At 39.6% G+C, this 22,465-nt stretch overlaps 1 protein-coding gene across 1 annotated transcript in view; it reads left to right on the plus strand.

Moving 5' to 3' along the window:
- The first annotated feature begins 258 nt into the window (after positions 1–258).
- hs6st1a (heparan sulfate 6-O-sulfotransferase 1a) overlaps positions 259–22,465 on the plus strand; it is a 102,717-nt gene continuing 80,510 nt past the window's right edge. The window contains exon 1 of the mRNA XM_033988549.2: positions 259–1,087. Within this exon, the coding sequence (XP_033844440.1) occupies positions 588–1,087 (500 nt within the window). The 5' untranslated portion in view covers positions 259–587. The remainder of the gene's footprint in view (positions 1,088–22,465) is intronic.

Raw genomic sequence — 22,465 nt, forward strand, 5'->3', positions numbered from 1 at the left:
TCTAGAAAATATTGTTACAGCTTGGGTAGGGCAATTTGCAGGCTGTCATTCCCACTATGTTAGCAGATATAAACAGGCTAAATCTTGGAGTAAACTGACTGTGAGCCAATCAGAACGGGGCTCGTCCTGAATGCTGGCCTCTGATTGGCTGAGGCGCTGGGATAAAGAATGCGTCGGGCGTTACGCAGCAACCGCAAAATTAAAGCGACTTGCGCTGGTTTGGGGAGAGGGAGAGCGACGCGAGAGATCTGTTGAAAAGGTACGAGTCGCGCTGCATCTTGGGTACACAACATTAACTCCGTGGTGATGCAGTGTGCCCGCGGCGTGTGGCCCGACAACCGAAGTTAAGTCTCACAGGCTCGGCTCGGGAGGTTTTTTTGATTTCCCAACTTCCACATTTCCAACGCGTTTGACTCTCGCGCTGCGCAATGAGCCAACTTCTCCGGAGCGGACCGTGGCGCCTGTGATCCCCGCAGCAGCAGCCCTCCTCACCGGGGGACAGAGCGAGAGCATGACGGAGCCCCTCGCCCCGCTGCCTTTTGTCGGCTTCACTGGGAAATGGTAGCGCGCACCGGGAAGCAGGGACCATGGTCGAGAGGAGCAGCAAATTCTTATTGGTCGTGGTCGGATCGGTTTGTTTTATGCTGATTCTTTACCAGTACGTGGCCCCGGGGGTGATCAGTTTCGGCTCCCCACACGGCTACTTCACGGAGGGCGACGAGGTGGACATCTTCCCAACCCCGGACCCGCACTATGTGAAGAAATACTACTTCCCCGTGCGCGATTTGGAGCGAACTATCGATTTCCAAATGAAAGGCGAGGACGTTATAGTGTTCCTTCACATCCAGAAAACCGGGGGGACTACGTTCGGGAGGCACCTGGTCCAGAACGTGCGCTTGGAGGTGCCGTGCGACTGCAGACCCGGACAGAAGAAGTGTACGTGCTACCGGCCCAACCGTAAGGAGACGTGGTTGTTCTCGCGCTTTTCCACCGGCTGGAGCTGCGGGCTGCACGCAGACTGGACCGAGCTCACCAACTGCGTGCCCGGCGTGCTCAACAAGAAGGAGAGCAAGAGCAAGAGCCCGAGGTGAGGCGAGGGTGCAGGGAGTAAGGAGCAGGGTGCAGGGGGTTGTGATTTTTGGAGGGGATGTAGGAGATGCCAGTGAACCTTCCAGGACCTTGTTGACAAAATCTCCAGTCCTACTTATTACATGAAAAAATTTAGTTATTCATGTCCTCAAATTCATTTTAATAAATCTAGACTTTTCAGTTTCATCCTCCAATATTTAAAGCTACCCTACGTAACTTTCTTTGTCTGCTGTTCTCCACGGAGATGTTTGAAAAGTTGCATAGTGCACCTTTTAATATGATTTTAGTAAATGGGACACTTCGAATAAATTTGAGGACATAAATAATAACCCTAGACTTTCACTTTCATACTCCAATATTTAAATCTACCCTACGTAACTTTTCTGGTCTGCTTTTGTCCATGGAGATGTTTGAAAAGTTGCGTAGTGCACCTTTTTTAACATGATTTTAGCCAATGGGACACTTTGAAAAGTCTAGGTTTGTTATTTACGTCCTCAATTCAATCTTTTACTTGAATATTTAAAGCTACCCTATGTAACTTTTCTTTGTCTGCTGTTCTCCATAGAGATGTTTTAAAAAGTTGCACCTTTTTAACATTATTTTAGCAAATGGGACACTTTAAATTAAGGACATGAATAACAAACCTTCACTTTTCAATTTAATACTCCAATATTTAAAGCTGCCCTACGTAACTTTTCTGGTCTATGGTCTGGTCCACCACTTGCTTTTCATCGTGGAGATGTTTTGAAAAGTTGCATAGTGCACCTTTTTAACATGATTTTAGCCAATGGGACACTTGGAATTGAAGACATAAATAACAAATCTAGACTTTTACTTTCATACTCCAATATTTAAAGCTACCCTATGTAACTTTTCCTGTCTGCTTTTCACCGTGGAGATGCTTTGAAAAGTTGCATAGTGCACCTTTTAACATGATTTTAGCCAGTGAGACACTTCAAATTGAGGACATAGAAAAACAAACCTAGACTTTTACTTTCATACTCCAATTTTTAAAGCTACCCTATGTAACTTCTGATGTTTGAGATGTTTGAAAAGTTGTATAGTGCACCTTTTTAAACATGATTTTAGCCAGTAGGTTGCTTCAAATTTGCTTATTATTATTATTATTATTATTATTATTATTATTATTATTATTAATCATATTTCCTAACACATCATTCGCTTTATAATTTACTTGGCTTTGTTGTTAGTTTTTCCTCAAATTTCCACTAAATTATCCAAAATTGTCATGATTTCCAAATATTTCCTTAAAATTTGAAGTATCTGTTATAAGATCGTAACAATTTATAATAAAAATTTGATTTCCCTATTACATCTTTCAGTGGGACATATTCAGAGTAGCATATTGTAGTAAAAGGGGTAATGTATTCAGTACTTAAATTATTCATTGTCTGCAGCAGGTTAATTTCAGTTGAGTTACAGACAGGAGCAGGAGACAGGCGTGTGATGGGGACGACTGCACCAGGGCATGTTAAAGTATTCATTAACACTTTATAAAAACTAAACTTTAATTAGCCTTAGTAAATAAATAAACAATAACATAATGAACATGTAGTTTATTAAGAATGATTCAGTCTCAGTAATATCTTTAATTAATGGACTAGGGTTAATAATTAGGATGTTGTTATAGTTATTATTATAAGTACCAAGTATTCTGATGTTACCCGGGTTCACTGAAGTACAACGGATACTTGGGTACTTTCCCCACCAGGTTTCACAACTTAATTTTGTTTTTAGTTTGTATATGGGATTACAGATAAGCGCGAGGTGATTTGTGTTGTTGTTTGAGCCAAAATGTCCCATTATACTAGTCCTCATTTGTAGTTAAAGATACAGTATGTAACTTTCTGGAGGTGGACTGTCATCTCCATGATTCTATAGAAATTGAAAGTTAAAGCCACACTTCAGAACATTCTCCATTGAGATTGATTCATTTTACTCCATCCTACAGAAGATTATACCTAAAATGAAAGAAAACACAACATTTCCATGGAAACAAGCATTAGGGTCAAGTAAAAGTGAGGTTTGTGGAGATGCAAGCTCGCTCAGAGGAAGAACGCATGTTTTGAGTATTTAACTGGAGTCTGCATCACTGCTTTGTTCTCGTTCCTCAAAACAACTGTCCAGTCTTCCCAAATATGGTTAAGCTCTGTGCCAACACTTAACACCTCACAACTAGTTCATAGGTTCGATTACCAGACGGTGTATTGCCGTGTGGAGTTTGCATGTCCTGCCTGTGTACGAATGAGTGGAGGGTCTTATTGCCGACAGTTTACATTTTTTCATTGCTATATCCAAGTTGAATTCAGCGTTCTTGTTTTGGGCCCTTGTCTAATAGCATTTGCGTTTCTTGCTCTTAAGGCCTGTGCAATATTAAGAATGATTAAAAAAAAAGTGTTTTTGCAGCATCTCAGACTCATGATTTGCAATACTTTTTAAATTTCCCTCGGGTATAACGTAAACAATTCCATTTCAGTCACTCCCTTCCATTTCTATCATATCACAGCGATATTATTATAAATTAGGGTGATTTTTACTGACAAGCCTTGCGGTTGTGATTAGATTTACAATTGATGCTTTGATAATGGGGCTCTGTTCAAAGTTCACATTTTAAACACGTCCAGAAGAACTGACAAAAAGACTGAAATGCAAACTGACAAACAAATGCAAGAATCGCATTTCAGAACCTTTTTTTCTGGAAATCTTACAGCCCTGTTATAAATTATATGTACAAAATGAAGTCTTGTCTGATGTTCTTCGCTCTGCTGCTAGTATAGTTTCTTGTAGGGCTGCAAGATTAATCGCGATCAAACTGAAGTCGCAATTTGAATGGGTACAATTGTCAAATCGCAAAGACTGCAGTTTTTGAAGTACTACGGTTTCCTCCACAAACAACACAATATCCTGTCTATTGTCTTCTGCATAAAAACTGCTACCCTTGTAGTTTAGATCTGTACAAACATGTCCTGAAATGTGATTCTTGTTCTAGTTTCAGTTCATATTTCAGCCTTTTGCATAGACTGTATAAAGAAGTGGACTAAGTGAGTGTGACGTCACCCGTAGCGTTCGGCTCCAGTCAAATGAAGCTCATTGAGGATAACGGTTACAGTGGTGAATTTGGAGCCAAGTTGCATATATGGAACTGTTTCATAGCAACCAAAGAGCCAATCTGGAGCAAGACTGTTGAAGGTAATTAAATCTAGTGGGAGTGGCCTTGGGGAAAGAGGGCCCCTGATTTGTCTGTTATTAATGTTTATATCTTGATTTACGGACACAATAGTGAAATAAAAACAGGATCATGTAGAGAACATTTTAAGGGCAAAATGACGAGGCTCTTGGCAGCAGTTATAGACAGAGGGGCCACAATTTTTTGGTGTGAAGTCAATGGAGCAGGAAGCATGCCCACGATCACTTCCTATTTGGAACGCAACAACTAGTATGTTAGCTATGTCAATTTATTTATTATATGTATATACACTCTATGGTCTGTTGTTCAAAGTTAACTAAACATGTCCAGAAGAATTGACAAGATCCTATCATTACATTGTCAGAAAAATCAAACTGGATACTAACTAGTACTGCCCGTCGAGTGTGATATATTTTTCATGGACAGCTCCGTACACACAGAGGAGGGGGAGGAGGATCTGATAAAACATGACACTTATCGACTCAAGCGCGTATGTTGTTAATGGATAACTCTTCACTATCTATTTGAGGTCAAAGTTTGAGTTTAAAGGAATTGCTATAATCGTTCAGGCTGCTAAATAAGGGTTAAAGACCATATTCTGAACATGCTCGTGGACTTGTGCAGTATTGAATGCAAAGTCTGGTTAGATGCAAGTTATTTTATCTTGTAGACAAACTGTGCTAATATTGATTTTGATGTAAAAGCTTAATTTAAAAAAACAAACCCAAAAACATCTTAAATGTGCAAAACAGAACTAGTTGATTTTAAATGGTTTGCTGTGGTCCATAGTTGAGTTGAGTGAGTTTATAAGCACTTATCACAACTTTCAGAGACTATAGCTGAGTTTTGCTGTGATGGTAAACTAGCATGCCAACAGTGCACTTCCTGATTATGGGACACTGCTTGCTTTATAAAAATAATGCTTAAACGCTTTATATGCAGTTATTACACAGCTGACTTGTTTTGACCTTGAGCTGCTTAAACAATATATTTGTACTGGGGCAAGACACATTTTGCTCAAATACATGGCGGAAAAAAGGGTACAAGGTTTTTAACTAGATAATTTTAAAATTGACTACACGTTTTAGGTGTAATTTTACGGTTTGCTGTAGCTTATAGATGAATGGAATTGGCATAAGTTGTAAGCCAGATGCCCATCCCTTGTGAAAATATGTAGTTATGTTTATACTTTTTATTGATTCATGCATGTTTGAGTTTGATATGCTTCTGATGTGCTCTGAAAAGATCTGTTTTCACCTATCCCCTATCCCCGCCCACAGGAAGTCAATGTTCCTGTGTCATTAAGTTGTTTTAGTATGTTGCAGTTAAAAAATAAGCATAAGCTATATTACGCAAAATTGACTCTTGTGAGCCTTAAGCCATGTTATAATGTTACCTCATCAAAAACAGACCTGGAGTTGTTTTGTTTCATTCACACATGTTTGAGTAATCCTTTATTATTAGTCTATCTACAAGCTCATACACACTGTTCCACCTTGTGATGTCATGAAGTGGTAGTTTTCAAGTTAACAGCTACCGTTTACCTTTAGTTCAGTTGAGATTGACAATTCTGGGGCAGCAATCACCGAAATGATTCGAGTCCAGGTGTGGATTTTAGAAACACAGTGAAGCACTTCCTGTATTGCCACATGACATCATAAGGTGGAACAGAGTGTTTTCAGTTTGAAACAAGAACTCAGTCTAAATATGCAGTGTCTGTAGGTTAAACGTGTGAATGAAAATACACACAACTCCAGGTCTGTTTGTGATGAGGAAACAACTTTTACAACAGATCAGAAAATCGCTTAATATGGCCGCTTTAATTTTCAATACTCCACTGGCTCATATCGAATTGTAGTTTTATTTCCCAGTTAGAGTGCACTTCCTGGGTTGTTTTCCAGCACGTTGCATCCTTCATCCAGACTTATTGACGGTCGTATCAACTTCCATTTGACTGCACCCCTGTGGTTAAAGGCTACGCTAGTCGAATAGCTTATGTGTCTTTGTATGGCCTCCTCTGGCTCAATATTTCATTTGGGCTATGGCAAATCAATAGGACGATGGGGGATTGGAGAAAGTATGCTTTTTGGTCCGTGTGGGGCCCCATAGTTGTTGTTTGTGTCTCCTATGTGAGTTGTGACATGTGACATTTTCACTTCATGATATAATAAATGTGTTGAGCGTAGGCCTGTCATGATACTTACTATATCTACTCAGTATATTTAGTTAGATGGAACAGTACTTTTTGGGGGTCAATATTTATCATAGGTATTTTTTCTTTGTATTACTGGGAAATTAGTTTGTTTTTTTTCTGTACTATGATGAGATTCTAGTGTAGAAATTGTTAAACGTTTGAAATATAATGTGTTCCTCTAATTAAATACAATACAATGAAACTAAACCATTACTTTTTTTGCTTGAGTCAAGATTATTATTCCGGGTTCAGCGTCTGACATTTGGGACAACTGATGGAAATTAGCCTTCGGCTCTAAACCGTCTGCCAAAGAGTCTGACAAAACACAGCTTAAGTTAAACAAATTTCTGAACAATCGAGGCAAAGTCAACATTAAGTTTACATAGTGTTTATTTGAGAGAGGTGTCAGGCAAACTTTTCAGGTATAGAGTGTGTCACCTGCTTCTCTCCAGACATGTTAAAGGACCTGTGTAGAGATTGATTTTAAATTTCATAAACTTGATCTATCTGTGTCCCCATGCAGATACGAGGTAAATGTGTTCAAATCAAATGTAGGTTTTGCTAAAAACTCTAATGCTTGTTTGTTCTTAATTACAAAAACACTGGAGATGATGGCCCATTTGTTATAATTTGTTGTTTTGGTTCACAGGGGTTATCCATCATAAACCAGAATCAGCATCACATCAATCTTTCATTTCGGTTGCCATTTCCAAAGCTGAAATCCAGACGATTTAAACCTAAAACGAGTCTGATCTGAATGGTCACTACCTAAACCCAGCACCTGCAGCCAATCATGAATCAGTGCAGCTCAGTGAGTGAATTCTGGAGGTTTTGAGCTTTCATGAGTCCTGTACATAAACTGAGAATGAGGAAAAACTTGTACTTAATCCTAAGGCTAAAGTACTGGCAACCCAGGTTCAGTTGTGATTGTAGTACCTTTTTTAATTCTTTGCTTTGAATGTTCCACAGTGTGACATTAACGGCATCTCTCTCTTTTACATATTCTGTTTGAGTAGGTTTCCTCACTGACAGGTTTCTACCAACACATTTTCCATTGGTGACTAAAAACTAGATCTTAACCAAACCTTTTTATACATCTCCCATTAGTTTCCATAGTGCCATGTGGTCTTTGTGAACATCCAGGCAGGTTGGAGAGAGGGGGGAAGATGAGGGACCCTGCGGGGGTTCGGCACCACTCTAATCCGGGTGATTATTAGCGAGGGGACACACACACACACAGACAGAAGCACACCATTACTGCTGGTATTTGCTACTGGCGTCAGACTCCTACCTCTGCCCGGGTCAGAGGTGAAGACGCTGCAAAGATCTCACCCAAGAACCACATTGTGCAGGTCTGTGTATTGTTAATGTTTTGTATGTGTAGTTTAGCATTGCATTACTAAGTGCATGTTTCTAATACGATTGTCTAAAAGAATTGATATTATGGTACTGGTTTCAGTTGCAGTTACCATCACTTTCTTTCCTTGAGGTTGTTGGCAGCGTTTCTTTTTTACGCCAGGTGCCCTTCCTGTTGCAACTGGTCATGAATAATAACCAGAGTTGAGGAAACAGGGAAGTGAGTGATGTGTCTTAAATAAGACTCATTCTTAGTCATGAGAAGTCAGTTTAAACTTTTGCAATCAACATGATGCTTTCAATATTATGATGTCATAGTTTCCATATCTCCTTCACTTACACTAATTTGTCTGGGTAACTTAAAGTTCAGTGGTGGATGAAGTACCCAATTTTGTTACTCAAGGAAAAGTATCACATCAAAAAATCTACTTATGTAAAAGTATAAGCAAGTTCCTGTTTAAAAAAATTACTTAAAGTAAAAAGTAAAAATATTTCACACAATTTGTTAAAGTGTAAATGTAGTGATATTGATATAAAAATGAGACATATTTTGGTCAGCAGTAACAATACAAATCCATTTCTTCATTTTTCTTATGAATTTTGTGTTTTTTCGTTTTTGTTTGCTCAAAACCAAAGCTTGAACTCGAAAACCATGAACATGGTAAAAATAACCCCTCAAATCATATGAAAAGGACTTTTTACTTTTCAGTTCTGTTCTAAATGTAGTGGAGTAGAAAGTACAGATACGTGCTCGCAAATGTAGTGAAGTAAAAGTAAAAAGTATCCACTGTAAAATGTACTTGAGTAAAGTACAGATATCTAAAAATTCTACTTAAGTACAGTACTTTACTACTTGTACTTCATTACCTTCCGCCGCTGTTAAAGGTACAGTAACTTTCTGGTAGTGGCACATCGCTGCAGGCTTTCATGGACATCGAAAGTTAAAACCATACTTTGGAACATGCCTCATGGAGATAGAAGTTTATGCCATACTATGGAATCTTGCAGTCAAAGATGCAACATTTCCTTGAAAACCAACATTAAGAGGCCCTCCTCCAGGCCAAGTAAGAGTTAGGTTTGTGGAGATGCAAGCTCGCTCGCAGTAAGGATACATTTTTAAAAACTTTCATTGCAATAAACAACCTGAATGAAGAAAGCGATGCGTTTTATTTGAGCCTATCGTTTGACTAAAAGGTTACATACTCTTCTGTGTAGATGTATTGCCGCCTGCTTGGTCCATTTGTCTTTAAAGACCTTTCCCTCTCACGCAGACAGGAATATTTTCTTAAACTCTGGGTGAAAAATATTTGTCTTCGAACTCTGTGTGCTGCTGAAAGGGCACGGAAGAGGCCAGCCCAACACAAAGACAGGAAGGCACGTAAAAAAAAACAAAAAAAACGCAACAGATTCTGGGTCTTTGAACGCAGCACGGGCCTGTCGGGGGTACGGCTGCGGTGATGTGTCTCGACAGCTTCGGGACAGTGTGGGGGCGAGCGGAGTGGATCTCAGAAAACACGGGACAATCGCAGAAATGAGGGATGAACCGAGGCTGTTTTGTGTTCTGAAGTATAAGGTTGATGTCAGTCTTGGGGATACGAAATGCAGTGAAATGACCTTTTTAGAGTTGCGTTTGGAGCTATAGTATTATTTAATGTGTAGGAGCATGAAGTCTTTTGAGGTCTTTTAATGGAGTCTTTTATGGAGTTTTTCCTGTGTCTTTTAGGTTTAGCACTGCCAGACAGGTTAGCCTAGTAACGTTGATGTGTTAATCAAATACAGGGCGGACAAGATCTCATGCCACAAGATCTCACAAGATAAAATTATAATGCACATGTGAAAAATTAGGCTGTGAGATTTTTTTGCCTGGACAAAAAGAATTGGTAAGTTTCGTTTTGAGAAGCTGTATTTCAAAAAAGCAGTTCTACATGACTGCAAAAGTATAAATTAATTCTGTGTTGTCTTGTCCTACTCCTAATCCTTCATTATCAAAAATGTGTTTTCACTATTGAGAGTATTTGTTGTAACACTAACCCAATCTATACGTTTTTTCTGCTGATCAGACCATGTAATCCATACATCCATCCAACTTTATAATTACACTTAATACATTTAAATTACAGATAGATCGATATATCTGACACATATTTGCTCTTTTCCTCATATAGGCTATCAGTTTTAAATCTCAAGCAGCGACTGAAATTTCATTTTGGCCGACCTCTGCCTAAAAAATTCACAAAGCTCCATTTGAATACTTTAATATAAAGGGATAACTGCACAAACCATGTCCACACCACTCTCTTATGTGAGGAAAAGGGCTGTTGTTGAGTTTGTAGTATGTATAAAGTACATAACCTGGGCAAAATAATAAAAATCTGCCCAAAATTATCAACAGATCTTATCAGCCACCAGGTTCTCTGTTTAGAATATAATCGTATCGGCCATGAAAAAAAAAAAAAAAAACCCATATCGGTCGATCTCTTGGTAAAACGGAGCTCAAAAATGATCTCACTTTGCTTGTATTGCATGCGCAGCAATATGTGACCTTGGTGAACTTTGACCAAAGTTGAGCCATTGGACCATTCGCCAGCATGTGTCAGTTGTAAAGTAAAGTCCTTACCTGCCTCTGGTTATGATGGTACCTGCGCTCTCTGGAATGCGCAGTTGCAGATATTTTGTTTACATACTTCCAGTAAAGTGACGACTAATGACGTATGACTAGCCTAGCATGTTGTAGCAAGTTGGGATGTAAACCTGTTTACTCATGTGACTGTTGTGCAAGTGTGACTATAGTGTGATGATACTAAAAAGTCACATTAATAGGACAAATGAACTGTTCCTGAATAGTTTTAGAATGATCTTGAGCTGTGTCAGAACAAATATAAGACACATAGACTAGTATACGCCCATGGACCACTATGAAACCTACCTGGACGACCGAAGGATTACACAGATATAAGACTATATGGTAAAGAGAGTACTCTATTTAGACAGGAGAATGTCATTTTCAACATTAAATCAAGTTTTTTTTTATTATCATCGTGGTATCATAATTGGTATAAACTTTTAAGTCTCTTCCTTATTTTCAAATTACTGTTGTCACCTTACCAAAATTTCTCAAAACTCATTTCTTGTGTGATTACTAGGTTAATTCTACAAATTATTTTCGGAGTAATGTGCACATAATAGCTGCCTTAGCTTGAAACATGAGCCAAAGTTAGCCAAGTTTGCTAATCCTTTTTTTTTTTTCCCCCCAAAGTTTCTTGAAATATTCCCAGATGGCCTGTTTCTTAAATTGCCTCTTCTCGCTGAATCGGGCTTTTTAACATCATAAACATTGAATCCAGCGTTCAATATCATCTAAGTGCTCCATTTCTGAATGAAAATGCATCAAAGGGAGTTCTGTGAAATGATTAGAAACGTGAAAATTCCATCGGTGTCTTTAGAAATCTTTGGCGTTGGTACATGCGTGCTTGTTATGCCAGTGGAAATCCATGCTGAAGAGTCTGACAAAATACAGCCCCAATTAGACGCGTTTCTGAAGTAGCCCCAAACAGCCAAAGCAAAGTATTGAGTCGCTGGATTTCAAATGACATCGCTTTATATTCGTACTTATTCATTTGTTTAATGGATTTTATAATTTTTAAAGGTGCATTATGTGTCTTTTCTAGTATAGGGTCTGCCACTTGCGTCTCTCCATTTGAAATCTTATTGCTTTGCCTGGAATGTTCCACAATATGGCATTAAAGGGATGCATCTCCACGAAAACTAGCAGATCTGTAGAGAAGATGCATGTTTTTGAGTGTTTTTCGTGCCATAAAAACAAGATGGATGCCATTTACTTGTCATACTGTGAAATTTCTGGACATGTTATTATTACTTTGCGTGGAATCTTCCAGTATTTAACAGATGCAAATTTCCTTTAAGACAAATGTGAAAAGCTTTTAGAGTATCAACCACCACTTCATGGAGTTCTTCAGATAGCTAATTCCCATTCACATGCACTCTTTTGTGATGCACTATTAACCTACAATGTGTCACAGTGCCGGAGGCGTCCCTGCTATTTTGGAAACATTGTGGAATGCAGCTCTGGAGGTTGGGGTGGGGGTGGGGGGTTGGGGGGGGGGGTGGGGGTGGGGGTTGGGGGGGGGGGGGGGGTGTTGCATGGAATCTTCCCCAGGATGGATGGAGCGCGCTGGGTGTCGGACATACGTGGTGACAGTGGCGGTAGTGGTAGAGGAGGCAGCAGAGATGAATGGAAGGATGGTACTCGGGACGGAGAACAGGTGTGCGTTTGACAGCTGATCAGATGAGGGGGAGATTATAGGTGGCGAGGAGGGGGGGAGGTACGGCGCTGAGAATTTGTCATATACCGTGTGGAGAGCTGCCTGAATGTGTCAAGGAGGTCCCATGGGACTTGAATTGTAAACATAAAGATGTTTGGTTTTTTTTCTTCTCAAAAGGCTTGGGTAGGTTTGGCAATAGAGTGTTGTGTTGAAGAAAGCTGCTAATATTAAAGGTGTACTAAGTAACTTTTCTGGTGGAGGAGCTGTCACCTGCTTGTTTCCATGGAGATGCTATTGGTTTGCCGAGAATGCTCCACAGAATGGCATCGAAGGGCCTGTACATGATTTATTTATTTTTTTAATTGTCTGAGAATCAGTAAGTGTGCTATTGGCATGCTAGTTGTCAACTCGCAGAGACAAGAGCAGATGGTAAAGTTGAGAAAATACCAATAAACTCATAGGGGTGAATAATCGCGATACTCGGAATATATTAAAGAAGTGAGAAATAACTTTGGACCACTCCAAAAACGAGTTGTGTTTTTCACGTTTTTAAGAAATACAAGAAGTACAGTGTCTTTTAAAATTGTTTATCGTCATGGAGACAAGCAAGACCTGCCACGAGACGAAGTTATAGGTCAGATCTGTTGCAAGGTAGCCCAGATAACGGTGAGAATGCATTGTTAGAAAGGTGATTTTAAGGAATAAAAATAATTGCTAGATAGATGTAATGCTATTGTCGACTATTCCAGGCAAAGGGATAAAATCTTTATGGAGGTTGCAGTCCCCTCACTAAAATGTTACACAGTGCACTTTTCTTTTCTACTAGTATCAAAAGAATGTGTATAAAATGCTAATCCTGCACCTAAGAGCTGGACCTGAGTACAGGGTTTCGTTTCTGTATTTTTTTTTACTGAAATGACAATTCTAGTTCTGAGCACTTGGATTTTTTATATCCTGTTTCCTTCTATTAAATCAGAAGTGAGACTTTATCATAACTGCTGGTGAGCAACACAGAAGTGAAACACAAACTATAATCTGATTTAGCATTGGATCGACAAACGAAGCCTTAATATTACCAATGCAGCTGTTCTTACCATAGCATTGCATGTAAAGTTCAGGTGAGGAAAGCAAAGTAGCAGAATAGTTAGCACCAGCTAGGAGATTGTGGGTTCAGTTCTCTGGATAAGTGAATTGTTTACTCTGTCTTTGTGATACCCGCAGTATTAGCGAGCTTCTGTCCAGGATATGGCAGCACGAAAATTGCAATAGTTCACTTTACAAATGTCACAACCTTAGAGAAACAAATTAGCTACATTTCAACACTCAAACACTATATAAAAAACAAGTAAATATTAAAGAACGTTAGAACTGGAAGTAAAGAGGTTGTTCTGACGGACGACATACCGGCTTTGCATTTGCGTTTGTCTTGTGTTTGTCTAATGCTTTGCCATGCCGTGTCACAGTCTGTTTTTAGCAACTACGCATCTTTTTGTCTAATTTAATTTCCTCTGCAAATAACAAAAAAACATGTTTGAATTTTAATTTGGAAACCTAAAATTGCAAAACTTGCCAGCGACATTTAAATGTGAAAAACAGTTTGTCCTCACCTCTGATCATATGCCTAAAATTGAGCTTCATAGTAAAAATATACAAACAAACGACCGCTTGTGTGTACCGCGTTCCACAGTGTAATTGGTTAAAGAGTGCCCTATTACTTTCCCCAAATTAGCGCTTCCCCCCCATCTGTCGTGCGAGTGTGTGCCATCCCCATGTGTGTCAGCTCAGCGTGTCACCAGCCTCTCACTAGGAGCCGATGATGGGACCAATTTCTCCACTCCTCCCTCCATCCCTCTCTCCTCCTCTCCTCCATAGTGTCATTTTCTAATCAAACATACTCTTGCTTTCCGCTCGCTAGTTTTATAGCCGCGGGGCTGTCTCTCCATCTTCCTTCCTCTCTCCACCCCGCTCTCCTCTTTTTTGACTTTTCCATTTCTCGTCATCCGTCCGTCGTTTTGTCTGCTCTTCCTCGGAGCGTGACTGCCGCATTAGAGGCAAATGTCTTTTCATGGAAGATTTGCTGCAATTTCCAAAATGGCTGCTTTGCCTAATGGACAACTGCCTTTGGTTCTAATGAATGATTAGGATGTGCAGGGGGCGAGAGTGGGGGGGTCCTGTGCAGGGGAAGGGGGGTAGAGGACATGCAGCGTGGAGGAGGTGGGTGGGATGAGAAACAGGGGTAGCTAGCATGGCCGCTATCACATAAGGGATAAGCTTAAACGTTTGGGTTGATTGCAGGGGAGGGAGCTAGCCAATTAGCATGGTTGTCAAGAACTTGGCATCGGTTCCATGCACATCCACAACTGCACTAAAAGTAATGTAAAAGCATTTATTTTAGCAAGTATATATTGTGCTAAAATGTGCTGGCTTGTTTTAATTCCCAAACACATTTATTATTTAGCCACTTTGCATCGGTAGCTATTAGAGTTTGAAATTTTAGTATCGTGACAGCGCTATTTCGATATTAAGGAACAATACTGAATACAATGCCACAACGAAGATAAAAAAATGCTACTTTTTTAATAGAATATAACTTTCAACACAAAATATCAGTACTTAGGCAGGGATGTCAAACACATTTTCAGCGAGAGCTACATTAACAAAATGGCTGCTCTCAAAGGGTCAGATGTAAAATAAATCAACATTTTTTAACTTGTTCATTAACTGTTTCTGTATTTATTACTTATTCAAGTTACAAATATGGTATATGCATTTGCCTAGATGTAAAAATATAGCTGTGTAACTGCATCTCCTGATAAACTGAGATTTTACCTTTTAATTTACCTTGTCGAGGGCCACATAAAATGATGCGGAGGGCCAGATTTGGCACGCGGGCCTTGAGTTTGACACATGTGCTATAAGGCATCTTTATTTGTTCTGATAAAACTCAAAATTACATTAAAACTGTACAGGAAAATTCGTTTTTTGTGCTTGCTCAAATGCGTATCTACTTTTGATATTAGTTTTAGTATGGATTTAATTAGATTTTTGATATTTTGGACAACCCTAGTGGCTGTGCTAGCAAATGTTTATTATTCAGGTCAGGTTAACGTTATGCTTAGGAACAGATAATTTGATAAAAGTAAGGGTTTGGGACATGGAGCTAACTGAGTTTTGGCAGAACTTTGTTGGGGGAAAAATATATGTTTTTGGTGTTTCCTGGAAAACGAGGGCACCACATCATGACATCAGCTAGTGGAACACGGTGTTTTGAGCTCTTGAGACAAACTGTAAATGTAAAATGATTGGGAACCTAGCATTGATATATGTACTGAATTTGTTGTATGAAATGATCGTAGTTTAGTATACAGCCCAAACTTCTGTCACACTAATGCACATGTTGATTTGTGGGCACACATGGCACAGCTGCATGCCCGTACCGTATCCTGAAAACCCCTAAAAGAGCAGTATGCTAGCTGTTGACTGAAAAACTACTTTCCGAGAATATCCACACAGACTAGAGTGCTGTCTTTGTAGCTGTGTGCTGGTGCGGCTCAGCATGGTACCAACCGGGGTATCTCAAAAGTCTACAGAAAGGACTTGTAAGCCTTCTGACTGGCTACTCCGTCAATTTGTTTGAAGTCCCCATTCGACTTGATAAACACATACAAACCGCGCTTTCAGACATGTTGGAAGATGTTAAAATTTGAGATTCAGTTCCCAGTTCGCATTTTTAAATATTAATGGTCAAACTGAAGAATCCATGAATTTCAGAACATGTTTGTAGAGATCTAAACTGCACAGTTGGCAAGTTTTATACTTAATAATTAGGCGATATTGACAAAAAAGTTCTTTGGATAATCTCAATGTTAATATTTTGATGTCTTTTTTTAAAATACGCTGAAATGCAATGGTAAATATTGTGGTTACATAATTGGGAATAGACAGTAAAAAAGGCCCTGTACCTGACTTTATTTGTATATTATTGTATAAGCAGCTCCTATGTTTTATTGTCCAATAATTAGGATTAGCATGCTAGTTGTTACCTTTAGAGTGATGGCAAAACTCCGCCTCATAAACTCATTGTGGTGAAAAATTGGGATGTTCGGAATGCATAACGTAAATGAGAAATAACTTGTGAACACTGTTTTTTAAATGAACTAGGTTTGGGTTTTTCACGTTTAAAAAAAAAAATTTTTTATTTAAATTTGGTACAGCACCTTTAACCGCTAAAGTGTATAATTCATTTCAGTTTTAGTATTTTTCCAATGTATCTCCTATCTCCCATAATTCATTTTTCCTATTTCCATGGGGTATTATTATTCACGTCAATTCAATGCCCCCCCCCCCCCCCCCCCATAAGACACACAACAATGACGCTCGTGTTTTTTCGAGCCAGAGTCAGGTCGGTGTTAATCCAATCAGATTAGCTGGTGGTAAACAGAGGCGACCGGGCTCTCCAAAGCTGGTTATGTGGGCTCATCCCCGGGTACAGCTTCAGCGTGCCCAGCCAGTCCCAACTCCAGCCGCGCTTCCTGCCTGGTCAATGGGTCTAAATCGCCTTCACTTATCAATCCAGGCCTCTTATCCCCATCCCGAAGCATGGCTCTGATTGGATTAGCCATGGTGATCAATACACGGAATCCCATAATGCATCAGGCTTTGTTTGTGTACCGAAATAGTGGATTTATACTACAGTAATGGTGCTCACTGCTATTATCTGTCAGTCTGAGAAGGAAAATCAGGCCAGGTGGTTGTCAATACTTAATTCCTCTGTGCATTAAACACTTGTTGTAAGTTATTGTGTAGTGTAGGCATTATGTTGTGTATGTATGTGTAATGTTTAATGTAAAATGAACTAAGAGCTCAACCATTATGGAAAGGAGGCCAATAGCAAATATATCAGAGCTGGAAATGCATGTACCTGATGCATCGGCTGAAATTAATAATATTGTAATGTAAATAAAGTTTGAGTTTTATTTTTGAATAGTACTCCCCTCATCTTACTCCCCTCTTCAGAGCGTTGTCATTACACAATCAGTGTGTATTCCACTAATGAAACTACTGCACATCGTATCAGGTTTGTGAAGTTGTAGTGTATTGTTTGGTGTCCTGCTTTTAAATAATAAAATCATAAATGTAAGTAAATAATGGCTGTGAGAGCACGGGTGATGTAACCTTGTGGGCTGAGCACTGGACAGAATCATAATGCTAACTGTAAGGAGTAGGGCCCGGGAGAGATCTCTAGATTGCTCAAACATGTATGGATGACGTTATAAAATCTTTACAGGCATGTTTTTAATATGGAAACATTATAAACTGGTAGAAAGTTCCAAAAAGTCGATTTAATTAGGGCTAAACATGGTCTAAATTGAGACAAAAAAAATCAAAAATGGATTTATCTCTAAATGAGACAAATATAAAATTGCAGATGGCCCATGTACCACAGTTTGAAATGTACAATGAATTTTAGTCATCAAATATAGCCATTTCTCAAAGTCAGACATGGAATAATTGACAATATGGCTTCATTGTGCGAATTAAGTTGAATTTTGTAGTGGGTCTTTCCAAATTGAAGATCTAAATGTAAATCATAATATATACATTGGGTGCCTTGAAGGTGGAAAAGCGCAATATAAAAATTTACCAAAGTGCTTTACATCAAGGAACTACTCATCCATTCATACCGCTCAACCAATAATGTTTACGTCAAGAGCGGGATTCGAACCGCCAACCTTCGAATCAGTGAACAAACACTTTACCCCCCCATCTGTTATTTAAGGTTGGTTGATAATGTAAAAGATAGAACCTCGTCTTTATGATGATTTGTGATACAGGTAAACTCGAGTCGTTTTAAATGTACTCCATATAAGCTTTTTGAAATGTGCCATGAAATCGTTGGTGTCCCTCAAATGAACCACACACGATGTATATCCCATACTTTTAAATCTCCATTTGAAAAGCAGCATTAATTGTCGGACTTGCCATGCTGATTGCCATTTCCGCACCATTGTCCTTTTTATAAATCCGATTGCTCTTTGGGCTAACTGCTCATAACTAAGATTCATAAACCAGTTAAAACTCGTAATTGGCCTGTCCTTCTACCCAACAGTTGGCTGCATCACCCTCTAATGAAAACTGCTGCGATGCTTCACCAGAACGCGCTAAAAAGCCTGGGACGCTAACACCTAATCTTCACACCACATCTCGAGTGCGATACGGCCCTGATGTGCCTCTCCTTAGCACGTAGCTCCAGGCTTCGGTGTTGACAGCATGCTTCTAAAACTACCGCGGCCTCTCTTTCCCAGCCCGCGGTTCAGCTAACGGTGAGGACGAGGTCACAGCGGTAACACAACCAAAACCCTCCCGTACACTGCAGTCGGGACACCAGAAAGATGAAGCAACATGTCAGAATACCCGTTACAAGGATGAGATTTAAAAGGTCATGTGAGAGGCTCAGAAAGGGATAAAACTGTTGTGTTTAGGCTTGTCACGATTATTAATTATGGACTTCTATGACTCATTATAGACACAAACTAACTACTTAAGTGTTGCATTCTGTTATTTCTTTACTCCAGTTCATATTTTTGTAACAATTTTTTACATTTAGAATACTTTTTGTGGATAATTCTGCTTTATGGTTTGGTTTCAATATTATCGTTTATCGTCTATATTTACTTCAGCAATATATCGCACCTCAAAATTTATTATCGTGACCAGCTTAGTTGTTTTTGTGGAGTGTGCTTGCATTGAGGTATTTGGTTCTAATAATGGCGATTGACAGCATGTAATTAATGAGCACTGCTGTTGTAACTTCTATTAGCGGGAATTTAAAGCTACAGTTGTTCGGTGATGCTAATGGACATGACATATGCCCTTTCATCAGGACTAAGATTAGCAGAGACATGCTACCAAGACACGCACTTCAGTATGTGTTGCTTTTAAGCTTGCAATCCAAATGAGGAGTAAGAATATCGAGTATATTGTCTATTTTGAGGTCAATGATGTATTAATTATAAAGTACAAAGTAATATTTCTGCGCTTTTGTGGTTAATGCCCTTTTATGTGAATATTGTTATCAAGATATACATTTGAATATCGCCCACCCCTACTGTGTATATACATCAAATGTTATATATCAAAAGTTATCAAAAGAATCTGGCTCCATCAACTCTGGCTCTGATTCACTGTACGCTGCTGTCAGACTCGTCATTTTAGTCCTAAAATGTTCATATTAACCCGCTCTACATGATCTTCATAATTTTATTTCACTATTGTGTCCATAACTCAAGATATATACATTAATAACAGACAAATCAGGGGCGTTCTTTCCCCCTTGAGGTCACTTTCGCTACAGTTAGCAACAGGTTTGATTGACAGGGTTGCTAAGGACCTGCTCTCTGCTAAACCAGCATTCTGGATTGACTCTTTAGAATTCACACCGTGAGTAACCAAATATGAAACTTGGCTCCCAATTCGCCCCTATAACTGTTAGCCTCGTCAAGCTTCATTTGACTGAAGCCGAACGCTACGGGTGACGTCACACTCACTTAGTCCACTTCTTTATACAGTCTAAGGAGCACTCACACAGATTTCATTGTGAATGCCAAATGAATAAGCACTACTGTATAATTGTACCAACTTACGTCACTACTATTCAGTTTGACGGTGGCATGTTAATTGGCTCTCCTGAATCCTGAATTTCAGTAGAACTTTACTGGATAATAACACCTTGGATTTATATAGTGCCTTTCAAAACTCTAGTGCATCTGTGGCTACATTTTCAGCCACAAATGCCCTAGGGTATACTGGGACCACCGCACATCACTCACACATCCACCACTGCCATACATAAGCAAGCTGGGTGCGGTGTCTTGCCCAAGGACAACACTCCCGTATGCACTTGTTCATTGCAGCGATCAATCTGTCGAGCTTCGGGTTGGTGCACGAGCCAACCTCTGAGCCACCATCTCACTGATAAAGTAAACACTGATAAACACATCTGCTATTGGCAATATTGGCATTTATTATTGTCTCTATTACCACATTAGCATGAATAATTTATATATAATTGAAGTTTAAGTGCGTTTTTTGTTTCACTGTTTCTTGAAGTGAAATATAGATCACCCATTTTACAGCCATATAATCACTTCTTACTAAGATTTCGACTGTTTAACTCAGAAAAGTATCTATATTATTTTGAATGCGGCCTAGCTCTTGTCTTATGTGACTTACTATGTTTCCATTGACATCGCCCATTACTGTTTGACGTTATTGTACAGTACGAGATTTAAACTAGCTTTTTTTTTTTTAATGGCTGTTCTCGCTGCCATTTGGATTGAACGGGTTAACGTTGTTTCATTATCCCCAGTCTCCAGTGGCGCTTCCACATACCTAATTTAAAACCGTACGCAGCCCCATTGATTGTGGTCGGCGTTTCACCCCAGCGGAGGGATGACTGCTTATGTAGGCTGCTGCTGCTGCCGGTGGTACGGTGTGAAGGGTGAGCTCTGGTCCGCCTCCAAGCCTTTTGAATCGATCCGTGCTGTTTTTTCGTTGATTGATAAAACCAGGATGACGCAAGGAGCAGGAGGAAAAGGCTTACTGATGTGTTTCTTAATCATTCTTAGGCTGCCGTTGTCAAATGTCAGCCCTCCCACCAACGCCATTTGTAAAACCTAGTGGACAAATGGAGCAGGGACGGACACCGGACGGGACCAAATAATATCCAAATTTCCTTCCAAATACTGAACTAGTAGCATGACGATTTAGAACTTAGGTTTGTAACAGTTTTTGTGCCGGATGCCTTTCCTGCTGCAACTATAACTGCAGTACTGTGTGTTGTGCATAGTTCTGGGACACAAACTTACTGAAACATTACTGAGGCAAGTTTTGAACCACTTTTCCTTTGGTGAGAGGGTGATTGTGTACAGACTCTGCTGTGGTTGCTGGTTTATTACTACTACAATAATAACTTTTACGATGTGTTTTTTGAAAGTCACATTCTAGCTCAAATGACTAACGGCTTTCGGTCCCATGGTTTATTGATTTTTTTTATTTTTATTTATTTATTTATTTATTTTCTTTGTGGGTGCCATTTTGAGGACTTTTTACCATTTGTAGATAGAATATTTGGATATTATTTGGAATTAATTTGTTAATTTTCATAGTCATAGTCACTCCAAAATGGATTGGCTAAAACTAAAACCACACTTGGCATACAGTTGTTGTTTTTTTTCTTTCTTTTTCTTTAACAACCTTCCCCTTTATGATTCCGTACATAGTTTTCATTCTACAGAAACAAACTTTTCAGAATATTAATAGCCAATGTATCCCTGACCCCTACTTCTAAGCCCGACCCTTGAATGATTTGTAGTCGTTTCCCCATGCCGCCTGTCCAACCAATGGGATTAGCGCCTATCGATTAGCCTAGCCTTAGCATGTAGCACCCATTAATTGGAATTTGTATAGCGATTTAATGAATAGCGCCGTGACACGCAAGGCTGTGCTACGCCACGAGAATGGGATTACAAGCAATTAATCTAAAACGAGGAGGCAAAGTCATTAGCCTTCCCTGTGGCAAAGTCGGCATAGCATAGCATTAGCCGCTCCCGCTTTCTGACTGCTAAATTTACTCCGGCCCTGTCCCCATTGACCAAGCGCTGGCATATAAAGTCTTTGTCTCTCAGTGTCCCGCGCAGTGATGGCTTCCAGTCGTGTCTTCGCTCTTTATTTTTCTTCTCTTTGGAGACGTGGAAGGACAGGCAGAGAGTGGAAGGCCTCCCCGGGGACAGACGTTGCATCCATTAGGCCAACAGTGTCTACATGTCCCTGGGTTTGACAGGAGGGGACAGAATGTGACCCTGGGACGTCTCCGCAGCTTGTCTCTCTTCTCATCAAAATAAATAGCGGTCTGAAATTTGAATAGATGCACAGTGCAGTGGAGCAAACATAATAATTAAGCTTTTGAAATTGAACCAAGCTAGTCGGTACCTATATTGCGGTTTGGACAAAAGGCGAGGCCGTTGGTGCCGCTACACAGCAGCTGGATTCAAATAAGATTTATGGGTTCAAGAATGCTTTCAAATGCAACTACCTAAGGCAATGTCTCACCCTAACCCCACTGCTACTCAGATCAAGTTTAAAATGTGCGCATTACATGGTAGACTATTGTTTACACCAAACACTATGAAAGTAGTTTGACACAGGATTCACAGTGCTTAAAACTACTGCGATGTAGGAGATGGAGACTTTGGAGAGGCACTTGCTCAAAAAATAGTGCTGACTGAACAGTTTTCACTATCGCTGAGAAATAATTGGAAACGCAATTCAACCATT

Source organism: Periophthalmus magnuspinnatus, chromosome 22 (assembly GCF_009829125.3).
Source record: "Periophthalmus magnuspinnatus isolate fPerMag1 chromosome 22, fPerMag1.2.pri, whole genome shotgun sequence".
NCBI lineage: Eukaryota > Metazoa > Chordata > Actinopteri > Gobiiformes > Gobiidae > Periophthalmus > Periophthalmus magnuspinnatus.